The 16,266-nt window shown below is 37.8% G+C and overlaps 1 protein-coding gene across 2 annotated transcripts in view; it reads left to right on the top strand.

The window, feature by feature from the left end:
- The window catches only part of rubcn (rubicon autophagy regulator), a 61,752-nt gene that overhangs the window by 22,125 nt on the left and 23,361 nt on the right, over positions 1-16,266 (top strand). Inside the window, exons 6-13 of one of the 2 annotated variants that reach the window (XM_078206755.1) lie at positions 656-812; positions 2,720-3,238; positions 4,448-4,492; positions 6,811-6,906; positions 8,882-8,997; positions 10,747-10,951; positions 12,341-12,439; positions 14,809-14,883. In XM_078206755.1, the coding sequence (XP_078062881.1) occupies positions 656-812; positions 2,720-3,238; positions 4,448-4,492; positions 6,811-6,906; positions 8,882-8,997; positions 10,747-10,951; positions 12,341-12,439; positions 14,809-14,883 (1,312 nt within the window). The remainder of the gene's footprint in view (positions 1-655; positions 813-2,719; positions 3,239-4,447; positions 4,493-6,810; positions 6,907-8,881; positions 8,998-10,746; positions 10,952-12,340; positions 12,440-14,808; positions 14,884-16,266) is intronic. The other variant, XM_078206762.1, reaches the window with a different exon arrangement.

Genomic DNA, 16,266 nt, shown 5'->3' with positions numbered 1-16,266 from the left:
TGGGGATCTTTCTGGAATGATTTCATGACTGTTCTTTTTCAATGTATCAGCTCAGGCCAAAGGGGCAAATGGTTCCTGAGTTTCAATGAAAATGAGGAGAATGCAGAATTCAAGTTGGAATTGTTGCTGAAATTTTGGCAACATTTGTAGTAAAACAGAAATGGGCTTTGTGTTCTTTTTAAACCTATGCCCCGACCTGTCAGTTTTTTGTGAGCCTTGTCAAACAGACCCAACCATGGGAAAGCACATGGCTTAAATCTGCTTTTGATAGTGCTGTAGGTTTAACATTTGCTATATTACCACAGCAGTGTTCAAAGGGAATTAATAATGAATGTTCTTTACGCAGAGAGTGGTTGGGGTGTGGAATGGACTGCCTGCAGTGATAGTGGAGTCAGACACTTTAGGAACATTTAAGCGGTTATTGGATAGGCACATGGAGCACACCAGGATGATAGGGAGTGGGATAGCTTGATCTTGGTTTCAGATAAAGCTCGGCACAACATCGTGGGCCGAAGGGCCTGTTCTGTGCTGTACTGTTTTATGTTCTCTGCTAATGTGTTCATGTATAACAAACTGATTTCATCACTTTAGACTTTTAAGTTCCAGAAAAGTGACGATATGCCATAATATGCAATTTTTTAAAAACAATATTTAGTTTGCAAGGAAGTGTAATTCTTCCTTACCAATGATGAAAAGTCAAAGCCTGACAGCTCTACCTGGAACCAAGTGCATGTCCCATACGGAGGGAGGCCAACAAAGACATACCACCTCATATACCAGCCTCTCTGGTCATTCTACCACTTTGAACTTGGGTAAGTGAAGAATGATTTTAAATGTATCTATTTTTAATCTTTTTTTTCCCCTTCTGGGGATATGTTAAATGTAAGATGGTTTTTAGAAGGGATACATCCAAAAAATAAGGTAAAATAGTTTAACCATCTCAATTTTGTTGACCAGATCATTTGTTTCAGCACTCTGAGCTTCCAACTAGTCATCTTGCGTTCAATGGTTGGGTTGTTTATTGCCTTGTATGTGTCTGTCTGTAATTATGCCAAAGCATTATCAGTGTAGTTAAGCAATCTAATCTAATACAGTAATAATGGAGAATTTATTTTTCATCTTTCATCCTTACAGTTTGAGTTGAAACTGAAAACATGAAAGGATAGTTTGTCAAATCTCCAGAATTTTCTGGAGCTGTTAACAATTAGAGCACAAATCTCTGGTTATGTTTGTAAGAATGGATAAACAATCCTAACATATGCAATAATTAACCAAACCTCACTGAAGTTGGCCTTGATCACAGATATTTGATTTTAAATGGTAGTTTTCTCATATTCCTTTTCTCCTCCCAGTCATTTACAAAGGACAACCAAAGTAAAAGTCTAAGTGAATATATTACCACAAGAGTAAAATATTGTAATGTAAAGTGACAGGTAGTAATAATGAGCTATAATACCTAAGAATTTGGGCAAAAATCATATAAAATACTATGAACATTGAATTAAAGCTTCCATGTCCTGGCTTTATACTTGCGAGTCTTTATTGAGAAGTATAGTCTAGTTCCATATAGACCTTGGTTTTAGTTGGGGGTGCGGTGGGGGGGAGGGGGGGGGGGAATGGGGGAACGACGGAATCAATACATTAATTAAACAATTTCTTCTCAGAATCATAAATTGTCTATAGTATAGCCAGTAGTATAAACCATTTGATTTTTAGTGTTACAGACAGGAGGGGGACTAATTTAAAAAGCCCTGATTTCTCCACTCACTACCTGTCCATAAACACAAGTGTTTTTGATTTTCCCCTCTAAATTGTGGCGTATTTTCCCCAACTCTTCAGTTTGGAGTGATGCGATCCTCTATTAATAATCCCACAGCAAATTTGAGATAAGGTAAGATAACAGGGTTGGTTTATTTTATACACACACACACTAAACATGCCCCTTTTGCACTTGTACAATAAATGAGGGAAAGGAATAAGATGCAAGACCATGATAGAAATATGTCTTACATTTTCATGAGTCCAGAATCAAAATTTCGATGGTGTATTCCTTCAGATTAGCAGGCTAAAGTTGTTGCAGTTTGGTCCGTCAGACGGAACTTCCACGATGGAAGAAAACATGCAGAGATGAATTATCTTATAGGCGCTGATACAGGAGTTCTGATGTTTCTGGTGGTACACAGTGTAGATAAGTACCAGGCAATTTACCTGGACAGAGTTATTTGTGCTGTTACCTGTTGGGTGATAAAATGGCATACTGCCAGAGTTCAGTTGCAATGGCAATATTACAGGTTCTAGCAGCTCTGGGAGGTCATGTGACTTGCATCCTTTCTCCAAGCAGTGAAAGGTATTTTTCAAGGGGTGGAATCTTGAGAGATTTAATAGAGGACTCGGGGTCCCTTTTGCCCTTGCAGTTGCACAGTCTCTGTGGCCACAGCTCTCTAGAAATGTAAAGAGCATTGGTGCATTTATTTTAACTTTGATCAATGTCTCTTCAAAGGTATCAAGATCCACACTGATTTCTGAAGGTTAGAAATTCCTCTGGTATGGGGCATGGCTTGTCAGGCATGTCAGGGTACAGCCTTTGTCCATTTTTAAAATTAAATAATTTAATAAAGTAGTCAGGTTGACATAAATATATTTTTATTCCTATTTTCTGTAAGGGACAATAGAAAATACAACTGATGATCCTTTTTTTCCTCTTCCCTCACTGATATAGGTGCTGCACCACATGATTTCATTAATCCGACTCAGCAAGAGACCAAAAAGAGGGCTAATTTGACATTTTTTCCAGATTCTACAGACCAATTGCTCCCAGATCATGTCTCAGCCGTCCACCAGTTCAGTGTCGTCCCCTCTATGGAACCATTTTCTCCAGTCAGTGAGACAACAATTAGTACCCCAGTTAGCCATGGTGAGGACTCTTCCGGCGAAGTACAAGATGAGGGATCAAGTGAAATGGATGATGGACCAGAGTATTTGGCTATTGGAAACCTGGGAAGGAGGGATCACGGCTCAAGTCAGTGCAGCAATAGCTCTTGTTCCGGAAGTTCACAGAAACTTGCTCCATTGACAGGGCAAGTTCCTAAAATGACTGTTAGTTGTAGTGAATCTCTGCTGAGCCTTCCAAGACGTTCCAGCTTCTCTGAAACCCTGAACCTGGAACGACAGGGCAGTTTCAAGAAAAGCCATATCCGATCTCATTCTGATACTGGTTTAGCAACAACAAAGACATCAGGTACAGTGAATTTTAATTCAAGGATTTATGTATGTCAAGATTTTCTTGCCACAATATATGATGAGTCAAGTTTAGTTTTTAATCTCAGTGTGCCAACCGAAAGAAGGAAATGGAAAATGTAACAGTTGGTAACTCCCTAATGAATGGCGTTGGTGCTGAGCCCTGTTGACAGTTTCATTCCCTGGCCTATACTTCATTCTCTGGTTGAAAGGGGATCAAGTTCAGCCTTATGTTAAGCCTGGACTATAAAGGAGCAAAGTCAATCAGAGTTCCTACTCCTGATGTTTGTCCAGTGACCTCTTCCATTAAAGGATGAGAGTGGCAAGTGTAAACAGGACAGGATAGATTCCATGATTTCCAATGGGGGTTGGTAAGCCGCCCAACACTCCTGTTAAACTCTTCAAGGGTGGTAATACATTAATGGGTATCTGAAGCATGGGGAACCATACTATTGTATGTGCAGCTACCTTCAGAAAAGGGCAATAGATCTAAAGAAATGAGCTTTATCTAAACAATTTTTGAAGATCTATGTACAAGGTTCAGCACACCATTATGCAGTGGTAGGATGTAGGCCTGTGCGCTGTTCCACAAGGTTAATTAATTTTGGCCAATATCAACGAAGAAAATGGGAAGAACTGTCAGTTTAGACTTCTCTTTCAGTGTCTGTTTCTGAGTAGTGTTGGTGCAGGCCTGAGAAGGTTTTCTTGGTTGGTTTTAAAGAGAGCAAGTACAAGTGATGTAAAATCTCTACTCCAGTGAAGAATATTACATATATAAATGTTTATTTGCGATATTTTGCTGCCTTTACAAAACATTGAACATCTGTTGTTTTACAATATGTAATGTAAAACAGCCACCAGATTGTTACAGTAATTGTATATAGTGTCCAGTTTGGAATTCTAGTCCAAATTGATGTTTGTACTTGACCTTGCTGTAGAGGCAGGTTTCACAGTCTTGGCTAGATCGTTTAGAGGAGGGATGGAAAACCAGATAAAGTCACCTTCTCACGTAACAAAGGAAGTCAGCCAAAATGTAATGCTAAGTGAGTGGTATAGATTTATGCATGAGTTACACAATATTGCAGCATTGTTCAAGAAAGGAGGGGAAGAGCAGGGAGCAGAAGGAGAAATCATCTATTTGGCACTAACCTCTAATCCTACTGTCTTGTAACTTTCCATTTCCCAATTTTTATTCTTCGGCTTTCTCAAGGAGACGTCCGGAAAATCACAATTATAGTAGAGGACCCAGTAGAAGGTTTGCAAATGGATGTTATAAATTTCATTTTCAATATGATGAAACAGCATGCTGTCCCCACTGTAATTAACAATACCAGCAATGTCAGTTTTATCATATGTAAAGTGCAGAAATGGAACTGGTTGGTGGTCTGCGTTTTTGAGGTTGCTTCAGCCAATACAATTCCCCATTGACCTTTACCCTCTTTCTGTGGTATTAACTTTTTTAATGCACTTTTTTAAAGGTTAAAAAAAAAATTGAGTTAATGGTAGTTAATAAAGCTTAGTAATCCAAATGAGAGCAAATCTCTTCATCTAAATAATTGGACTTTGTTAGAAGAAAAGTTACATTTTATATTACAATTGGATAAATATTTGTGTGGGTTCAGTATTCTGTAGGTGGGGTTTTACAGCCTCGCTCAACCCGAAACCACAAAATCCCGCTCGAGGTCAACGGACCGTTTCGTGGTCTGGCCCAAACCTGCTCCGATTCCTGCGGTGGATGGGATGGTAAAATTCTGGCACGTTTGTTTTACTTGTGCTGACACTGTTAGGAAATTGTGTGTATGCACATGCTCACACGGATCTGCGTCCTAATGGCAAATGTATAAAACAACAAATGGAAAAAGTAATTATTTTAATCGCAACTGGAGTATTTGTCGGCAATCACAGCTGAAAAGGATCTTGTATGAAATGAAAGATTATCTCCAAAAATGTCTTCTATTTTCCAGAGATCTGGCAGTATATGAAAAAGAGACAAACGTCTTTGCAGAGTTAGGTATCAGTGTTAGGATCAATTTGGAACTATGGTGTTTTGTGCGTTTTTTTTAATTCATTGAGTAAAAAATGTCTCCGTTGGCTTTTCCCCATGTGCCACTTTCAAGATGGGAAATTTAGGTTAAAAAGTGTAGGTGCAATGGGGTGGTGCAACATCAATTCCTTTTTTCATAATTTGAAAACTTGCCTCAAAGCTGCATTATATTTTACAGCCCTCACTAAAGGAAAATTGATGTGCTTTAGCCACTTTAATTGGGCTCTTGCTTTCAATAATAGAAAGTAATATGCACGTAGATGACAACAATGCCGCAAACTCTGTTTTTAGAAAGATCTGTTTTGAAGTGGTTTTCTGAGGCCACTCCCAACAGGGCAGAACTGCCTAAAATCAACGCATACAACCAGAGTGGCAGCTTCTCTGAATCGTGAGATATTGACCTCTGCAGTTTTCTTATTGCTGGTCTATAGAAATTGTGGGAGGTCAGTGATCAGAAATATGGCTGTGCTACCACACAATGCACTTAAAACATTAGCAACAAATAAGAATCTGAAATTTATGCACAATATAAATGGATTGTAATCCTGAATAATAGGAGACCTATCGCACTGTAGACCTGTTTGCAGTATAAAAGGGTCACAGCATTTCTTTTGGCTTTACCCTTGAGGTGTCAGCTATCAAATGGGTGTGACTAGAACCCAGATGCTACCATCAAACAGGAATTTCTTGATGCACTGCTTTGGCTGACAGGTGCCTGGTAAAATTTAAAATTTGTTTTATTACTTTTAGTAATTGGATTGATTGATCCAGTTATTATAGTAACTTCAGAACTAAGTAAAAGCAACTCCAGAGTAACTGATAAAATAATTATCATGATGAAACTTGATAGTTGGCTCTCAAATGATTATTGTCTAAAAAGATAGTCTTGAACTGAACTATTTTAAGGTGCTGAGGTTACATATTCACATCCTGTGATCTAACAGAATCTGTTTATATAAATTGAAAACACTGAATGGAAGCTCTTGAAGAAGATTAGTGTTTCAGCGTTAAAGTGCAGCATTTAGGCTGAAATTGCCTATCATCAGTTATATAAGTTGCAGAACATATTTTTTCCAAATCTTTCCACTGATATTGGTTGATGCTGACTTGATATGACCACTGATACCACTTCTACGCTTAACTTGCATTTCATACCACTGTGCATTTCATTTTTTGCCTAATTTAATGTCTTGCATGGTGGAATCTATTTGTGTTTGTCTTTGTAAATATTGATATTGTTTCACTCCCCACCTTGTCCTCACATTTTATGCATTGGTTCCTTGAAGCCAGTTTCCAATTTGAACAAAAAATATTTTAAAAAGCTCCTTCTGTTTTAAAGCATGGTTCTTTTTGTCTTAATATAATATTGTAAGTGCATTCTGAACAGCATTTTCTTTTCCTAGTATAGCAATACAAATCTCAAACTGATCAACACTGAAATGTAGTTACAGAACAAAAGCCCCTGCAGTAAAATAGTGTCTAGTCCCTTGAATGAGTGAATGACTGACTGACTGTATTTTGTAATTTAGAATCTCATCTGGGAATCAGAAACCTGAAGGAATATGGTTCTTTCTCAGCTCAGAGCTGCAAGGCCAGCACTCCTAACTCTCCCTACATGGAAGCTGGTAAATACTAACTAAAATCTGTGTTTTCTTTATTGCTGTTTTAAATTGTATACAAAATTATTTTGCTTTCGATGTTTCTGATGGTACCCAGGAATACTAAGTCATGAAGTTAGTTCTAATTTTTTTCATTATTTTTAATAATTTAGATTTCTCCGCCCTTTTAGTGAGCTATTTAAAATATTTTGTGTGCAGTGTGAATAGACATGTAATTCGCTTTTTCCACCTATCTCAGCTTTTATTTTTTTTATAGAACAACAGTCACAAGCAACACTTAACCCAAACAATATTTAAGTAATTTAGGATCATTTCAAATATTTTTCTTTGACACAAAGGTATAATCTAAATAAATTTGGTGCCAGTTACCAAATTAATTAATTTGATAACCAGTATGTTCTTGTAATTTTCCTAGGCGAGTACATGAATTACATTTTGATGCTGCAATATCAAATGTAAAATTATTCTATTAGATTATATTACTAAAAGCTGTAAAATAATTTTATTTGCCCTAAAACATGTGGTGCTGCATTTTTGGGTACCATCAATTGCAATGTACTTGATTGTATAAACTTTTATCATATGGCATGATCTTCTGATAAGTTCTTAATGCCTTTGAACAGCTGAGCTGATGTATAGAATCACTACTGGTTGGTGCAATTTCACAGATTATTTGACCTTGTACATATTGCAAAATTTTGTACTTTAAAAAATAGAACTCTGGCATAACAGTACTTGTTCATATCAGCTGAAATGGATTCAAGTAAGACCTAAATAAGTTTGCGCTGAGAGCCTTGTTCCTACAGAATATATCCCTACCACATAAAACCACCTCAAATTTGCAAAGGTTAGTAAATTGATCAATGTTTATTCAAACATTTACAAATTCATTTTTCAGGCGGCGCAGTGGTTAGCACTGCTGCTTCACAGCACCAGGAACCCGGGTTTGATTCCTGCTTGGGTCACTATCTGTGTGGAGTCTGCACATTCTTCGTGTGTCTGCATGGGTTTCCTCTGGGTCCTCCGGTTTCCTCCCATAGTCCAAAGATGTGTGGGTTAGGTGGATTGGCCACAACAATTGACCCTAGTGTCAGGGGGACTAGCTAGGGCAAATGCATGGGGTTATAGGGATAGGGTCTGGGTGGAATTGTGGTCTGTGCAGACTCGATGAGTTGAATGGCCTCCTTCTGCACTGTAGCATTCCATGATTCTATCTAAAATTTAAACATGTGAAATCTTTTAATTATGTTGTTCAGATATCACGTTTGCTGGAGCCCTTTCATTTTCTTGGTTATTTAGCTTCGTACAAAGTTGCAGAATTCCAGTGTTTACTGAGATTTTGAAATTGAGTGTTACTTGATGATAAAGTGCCTTAAATGGTCTGGTGAAATATGTAATGAGCAGTCAGAGACCAATAAGCATAATGGCCCAAATCTTTCGATCAGGGTCAGAACCACTGTTTCCGACTCTGGTCAGACAAAAAAAAACTCACTCACTTTCCATTTACTTACACCAGCAAAGAGAATCCATGCTGGTGTCAAATCTCTTTTTTTTTGGCACTAACTGCTATATTCAGATAAGTAAAGAGCTTAAATGTTTCATAGTTTCTTTGAAAAGGTAAGGGGGTGATAGATGAGATAAGGTGGTGAGATCGTGTTGGGGTGGAGATGGAGGATCTGATTGAAATCTGGTGGTGGGACAGGTCACGGGGGTAGATAGGGAGGATCAGTTGTATAGTTACCCAGGAGATTAGTATTTTCTAACAATTCCTGAGTAACTGTTTGGGTAAGTAACTCAACTGCCTGAAGTTTCCAACTCTAACTCAACTGTTGGAGACTCTTTTTGGAGAGTCTTGGAGCAGGGGAATTGCCCATCGGAAGTTCAAACGTCCCAGGCAATTCCCACTGTGTGTTTGATTGTCTTAATATCTTGGCCTCAATGGCTGAACTTACACTTACAATGTTGGTTTATTTTATTCTAGAGGGTGCCCATCGCATACACAGTTCTGATGGAATGTTTCGCCAGCCATCACAAGGCCAGTCTCTGATCAGCTATCTATCAGAGCAGGATTTTGGAAGCTGTGCGGATTTGGAGAAGGTATAATTATGTTTCCTTCCTTAACAAATATGTAAAGTATTTCTCTGGGTCTTGAATTTCTGTGTTCTAATTTTTTACTTCTGTGTACTAGAACATTTTTTGAGGTAAAGTATGCTATAGTGCCACTACGAGCTTTCCATTAACTTTCTTTTAATTCTTGTTCGTTAATTCTCAACCGCAGCTTGTTCCTGGTCAGTTTTTTTTTCTCTATATTTAAAAAGCACTAGCCTGTGTCTCGTTTTCTTTCATTAACTTCACATCAATTATTTCTTGAAACTCTCTCTTTCTCAAGTTGAGCTCACCCAGAACACCTACAGCATAGTTGGATGGTGCAGTGAAACTTCCTTCTACTCTGATCCAGTATTTGCGCACCAATTTATAGACACTTTCTCTTGTTGCAGTATGCTTCATATTCTAACGTTAACTATTACTTGGACATATTAGCAATCATAGAATCCCTACAGTGCAGAAGGAGGCCATTCGGCCCATCAAGCCTGCACTGACAACAATCCCACCCAGGCCCTATCCCATAACCCCACATATTTACCCTGCTAATCCCCCTGACACTAAGGAGCAATTTGTCATGGCCAATCAACCTAACCTGCACATCTTTGGACTGTGGGAGGAAACCGGAGCACCCACGCAGGCACAGGGAGAATGTGCAAACTCCACACAGTCACCCAAGGCCGGAATTGAAATTGGGTCCCTGGCGCTGTGAGGCAGTAATGCTAACCACTTTGCCACTGTACCGCCCTAATACTAATGGTTAATGTTTTGTTTTTGTTCTATGAACCCATGCCTAAAGAGCCAGATTTAACTGACACCTGTCTTTCAGGCAGACCTCCAACTCATCTGTTTGGGTTGGATTTATGTTTGGGTCTTTTTTCTGTTCATTTATTGTGTTCTTCTAGTTATCTTATGTGATCGTACGCAGACCATTGGAATCTTTTTATAATGAATGAAATGGATTTGGTTTAGGAAAAACATCAGTTCATTGTAAAAATCCTGTTTTGCTTTCTGACATGTTTGACACTAAGTTAATATGGAATTAAAACTTCTATCCGATAACAAAATTTAATTTAATATCTTGTTTACTAGAAATTCAGTCTACGCAGAAGCAATAACGCTTTTTCAGGGTGTTTTAAAATAATTGAGATTGAAATATGGACCAGTAAGTTTTTAATGACTCGATAGTTGGCTAACTTCCTTCTTCTATCTTCGGTCCTTGACCTACAAGATTTTTAAACAGCCAAATATGGTTTGAAAGAATAAGAAAATGATAAAATTCATAGTGTAGGTGTCCAGGCTGAGGTAGTAAAAGGTGCAGGTTGACTATTCCGGACCAAACTCAACAGCAAGGTAACATTTGTTTTGACCAACAAGATGAATGTTTGTATTCATCCAAGGACAGATGCAGGATTCATGCTTAAAATTGTACCTTGATATTTAAACAAAAATCTAAATATGCTGCTTGTTCTTTGGGCGTGCAGGATAAAAGGATCTTATGTTCTCTTTCCTGACTTTGTGATCCTCAACTGTTTTCTTCTGGAGATGCTAGGGTCTAGAACTGACCTGTTTGACCAAGTACTCCCATTTCATTAGCTGCAAAGTTGACTTTCAGATAATCCTTGTCTGATTTGTGAGAGTTCCTTAGTTTGGGGGTTCTTTTGTTAATTCTTCCCTTTTTCCCTTCCTCCCTGCCACTGTATTTACAAATATATTGATGTGTAAACTCAACTCTTTATTTAGGAGAATGCCCATTTCAGTATTTCTGAATCACTGATTGCTGCAATTGAACTGATGAAGTGCAATCTGATGAAGAAACAAATAGTGGATGATGATGAAGAGGACAGTGACAAAGAAATAAGAGAACTAAAACAGAAAATCCGAATTCGACGGCAGCAGATCCGGAGGAAAAAGCTTCTACCTGGAATGAGGGGCACTGAGTCGGACAGTATGTATGACTGTGTATTAATGGGAAATAAACCTATGACTGTTGAATCAGTCCAGGTGTATGCTGAAGTGGCAGAATGTAGGAATGGGTATGTGAATTTAATTTCCGGCACTGATGTATTCAAATCCAAGTGCCTTTGTCAATTATGTAAGTTCTGGCACCTGAGGGATAGGTGGGGCTTTGCAAGGGTCGGGCATAGTAAATTGTTATCTTTGAAGAATCTGGTAGGGTGACTGACCCCTGCCATGTCAACAAGTTGCAGAGGAATTTATTTTCAATAACCTTACTGCAGGACCCCAGAACCAAAATGGTCTATTGTTTACTCCTAAAAGTGGACATTACCAGGTAGCATCCCTGAATGGGAAGAAAATAACTGCAAAATAAATGAATTCAGAATGAATGTGCATATAAATGCATGAAATGGTATTCTATCTCGCAGTCTTCACCATTACGTAATACCATTGGTTAAACAGATAAGCAAGGACCACATTAGAAATTTTTTTAAAAATGGAACAATTTTTTAGGAAGAAAAATTGAAATTGAATAATGTTGAAGCAGGATTTATAACTTCAAATATGACTTAAATCATAGTAAATTGCAAAAATATGAAATATCTACAGATATGAATTTTGTATTAGAATGAAGAGAATTCATTTTTTAAAAAAAACAAGATTTGTAGTTAAGAATTCTTAGTCAGTGGTACAAACTTAGAAGGATTCCTGGAAATTAATAATGTGCTGGAGTTGAAGCATCATCTAATGCTGAGTGATCTGGAGTCACACCATCAGATCTTATTGTAAATAGACACATTTTGATTTGCTGTAAGATGGATTTTTTCTTTCTGAAGTTTTCTAAAATTTTTAAGCAAGAAAGAAATTTATTTGATTAGCATCTTTCACAACCTCGGCACATCCTAAAGTGCTCTACAACAAGTGAAATGGAGTCAACTTGTAATGCAGGGAAAACCTTGCAGCTAATTTGTACAAAGCAACATCCCAAAATAGTGATGAGATATATGGGCAATCATTTGATTTTAAGTGATGCTGGTTGAACTTTGACAAGGAGTAAGGGGGAAAACTTATCTGCAGCTTTTTGAATAGAGCATTGGTGTCTATTTTGTCCGCCAGAGAGAGCAGATGGAATTTAGGCTTAACATCTCATCCAAAAGACATCCCTCAATGCTGTACTGAAGTCCATGTTTATATACTCAAATTTCTGAAGTGAGGTTTGAACCCATGATCTTCTAACTCTGCTGCTGCAGCTGTCGCCACTCAGACATGCCATATGGTTATGCCAATTCATTATGGGCATTTCTTAACTTTCTATTCAGTTGCTAAATTAACCCTTAGTTAAATGCAAAATTTTACAAAAATGTTTTCTCCTCTACAGCCTGTACTACAGAGAGTGGGTCCCCCATCAGTTCCTATGATTCTGCACCACTATCAGATTCTGGATCTACTGATGGAGTGGATGAATTTGAATTAAAAGGTATTGTCAGAGGCAAAAGAGCAAATGGTGAGACAAGAAAAGTTTGTTTTGCTTATGTAGCTGCTTATCAATAGATTATGCACAATTACATCATCCTGGATTTTCCTAAACTATTTAACTTTGAGAAAGGTGAGTAACCTAGAGAAGAATAGTAAGACAAAACTCTGATTTATGGTCATTAGTAAAACTCCAAGAAATCTACACTTTCACAAATAGCATTCCAGTGGTCTAATAGTTTACGAAATGCTCAATGTATTATGTCTATCTTAGTAATATATACCTGCAATTATTATTGATAGATTCATTGCTTGTGAGCTAATTATCTTTGGCATTTATGGCATTCAGTTCATTTTCCATAGAACAACGGGCATTCTTATTATAGTCTTAATATTGTACTCCACTTCTATTGAAGAATGTGTTCAAGTTGGATAAATTTCACTTTAGCATTTCCAAACCTTGGATCTCGTACCTGTGTTTTGTCCATATAGAATAAATTTAATTCAGTTAGCATCTCCTTTACAAGTCTGTGTTATGAATACTTAAAGCAGCTTTGTTAGTATTCTGCTATACTTCAGTGTGATTACGTCCTTTTTGAAGGTATTTAGGACAAGTGTTTAGAACGTATGCATCTGCAGAGGACATCATCGTCACTTTACCAGGATGGACTGCGCCCATTTCATCTATCATTGATTACTTTATCCAGAACCTTTCTTCTGTTTGGACTTGATAACTCTCTTCATTATACATTGTCATCTGTCTCCACTTAAAGATTTTTTGAATGGAAAATCCAAAATAATCATTTCTGTACAAAGGAATCAAGAGTTTGAATTGTGTCAGCTTATCATGAGGAAGGTGCTTTAAAATAGTTTTTTCTCTAGATTATGTTCTTTCTTTAGATATGTTGTAAAATCTATGCTGTATGAGTGCTTTCAATGGGAAGTAAGAGAGAATGTTAGAGTTGGTACAGTGGTTAGCTCTGCTTCTTTACAGTGCCAGAGACCCAGGTTTGATTCTGTTCTTGTGTGACTGTGGTGTTTGCAGGTTCTCCCCGTGTCTGTGTGGGTTTCCTCTGGATGCTCCAGCTTCCTCCCACAGTCCAATGACGTGCAGGTTAAGTGGATTGGCCATGCTAAATTGCCCCGTAGTGTCAAGGGACGTGTAGGTTAGGTAGATTAGCCATGGTAAATGGGGATAGGTGGGTGGCTGGGTAAGATGCTCTTTCAGAGAGTCAGTGCAGACTTGATGGGCTGAATGGCCTCCTGCACTGTAGGGATTTGCACTGTAAGAATTCTATGAACATGTCAAGGATGCAGGCATTTGAGAAAATTCAAAACCAACAAAAGAAAATTGCAGGGAAGAGCTGTTTGACTGTCCTAAAGCAGCTTCACATGCTGAAGTTGAATCCCAGGAGAGTGAGCTCAGTTGCAAACTGATAAGGGAAGGAACATCAATTATATTGGATTTTTTATATCCTATCCTATCTGGAACAAAGCATCCAGGAGACCAGATATAGACACCATCTAATTTTGTGACATACTTCAAAATATCAGTCTATCTTTTTTCTTCCACAATTAAACTGCTTTTGCTGGAGTCGGTACACAACTCCAAACATTTTGACATTGATAACAGTTCTTCCTCTATCTGTACTCGTTTGATAAGAGAGGCACATGCGGAAGGTCATAGTTATAATTTTGACCAAGTTTGTACTGTGTGCTGTGGTTTAACAGAATTAACAACCCTTCTTCTTATACCTGGATCTTAACCACTTAATTGTTGTCTTCATAAATATAAAATTAATGCAGCTGACTGATATTAAATGTGGCTTAAAGAAAAAATATAGTTTGCAGTACATTAAAAATATATTGATATAATGAATGCACTCCAAAATTAGTGATTTGAGTACATCATCTTCACAGATGGCTTGACATCTGCAACACGACAGTTTGTTTATTATTTCCCTTCCTACTCTCCAAATGGCATGGGTGGACCAGTGCAATACTAGAGACTATCTCCGATCTGTTGGTAGTTTATCTGATCCGTTCTTAGTTGGTCTGTTCAGCAATTATTGGTGTACAACATTTTTAGGAAAGAAATTTTTAAATGGTGTTCAAAGTGGTGTTTTGAAAGTTTTGCTGCTGAGCATTCCCTCAAGGTGTAAGTTTTGTTTTATTATTCCATTAAAGCCATTATATCTTTTAATGCTTCACTGTAACCATTAAGTGGATAAATATAGCAGAGTGATAGTTGTCGTTTATTTTTACCTTTATTAGGCAGAGTTTTATTGTCAACCTGCCTGCATACTACTGCTTTGAATTGCTGCTGAGAAAAGTTGTTAAAATGATGTGAATCTTATTGTCACTGTCATACAGATTGTATTGATGAGTCAAACCTCATTCACATGTCAGCGAATGGGCTTTCAGCATCAATGGCATCATTGTTTTCAGGTATTTCATTAGTGAATTAGATGTTGTCTGATTTATGTTCCCAATGCTTGATTCCAAAGTACTCGAGGGAGAGCTCAGTCTGCTGGCAATAGGCTTTTTATAATTTTGTTTCTATTTTCCCATTTTAACTTCACTCATTTGTTTCTCATGTTTCAAACTAATTTTCAATGAGCCTCTAATATACAGATGCAAGAATTCATGGTATGCTTGTCAAACTTTGTCATTACAAAATTTTCAAATGGTTGTCATTAACAGCAATTAATGAGACCACTTTTGCACTAAAATAAGCATTGAATCCTTCACAGGCATTACAAAATCACAATCTTTACAGTGCAGAAGGAGGCTATTTGGCCCATCAAATCTGCACTGAATCTCTGAAAGAACATTCTACTTTGTCCCACTCCCCTGCCTTATCCCTGTAACCTTGCACATTCTTTTCAGATAACAATCCAAATCCCTTTTTGAATACCTCGATCGAACTTGCCTCTACCCCTCTCGAAGTTCGTTCCCGACTTCGACCATCCTCGATGAAAAAATGTTCCCTTGCGTCACTTTTGCTCCTTTTGCTATTTACTTTGGATCTGTGCCCTCTAGTTCTTGATGATTTATTGAGGGAACGGTTTCTCACTATTTACCCATGTCCATACTCCTCAGGATCTTGAATACCTCTATCATGTTTCCTCTCCAGCTTCTTTTCTCACAGTAAAACAGTCCCAACATTTCCAATCTTCTTTGTACTCTGCAATGCTTTCATGTTCTTCCTCAAGTATGGTTCCCTGAACGAGAGATAGTACTCCAGATTATACCTAATTAGTGCCTTACACAAGCTCAACATGATCTCCTTATTCTTATCCTTAATATCCCTATTAATGAGACCTAATATACTATGTGCTTCATTAACAGTTCTCTCAACATGCCCTGCCATCTTCCGTTTCTTATGTACATATACACCAAGATCCCTCTGTTCTTGCACCTCCTTCAAAGTTTTGCCTTTTGTTTTATACTGTCTCCCACCTGAATGAATCACCTCCTCCTGCATTAAACTTCATCTGTCACTTGTCTTCCCCATCCACCAACATGTCTATGTTGTTTTGAAGTTCCAGACCACCCTCATCACGGTTAACAACGATCTTTGTATCACCTGCAACTTTTGCAATCATGCCCTGAATGCTATATTCGAGGTCATTAATATATATCAGGAAGAGCAAGGGTCCTAACACTTACCCCTGGGGAACTCCACAACAAACGTTCCTCCAATATTATTTTGTAGACTTAAATACAAGTTTGTCGAAGGTCAAGTTCTATAAATACAGTTCTGCAGGTCCACACAGCACTTACTTTGTGAGTGATGATCCTTTTTTGATTCCTCTGATTTTCTACCTT

This window comes from Mustelus asterias, chromosome 3 (genome assembly GCF_964213995.1).
Source record: "Mustelus asterias chromosome 3, sMusAst1.hap1.1, whole genome shotgun sequence".
Lineage (NCBI taxonomy): Eukaryota > Metazoa > Chordata > Chondrichthyes > Carcharhiniformes > Triakidae > Mustelus > Mustelus asterias.
Note: the sequence above shows the minus strand (reverse complement) of the source record. Positions and strands in the feature narration are given on the sequence as shown.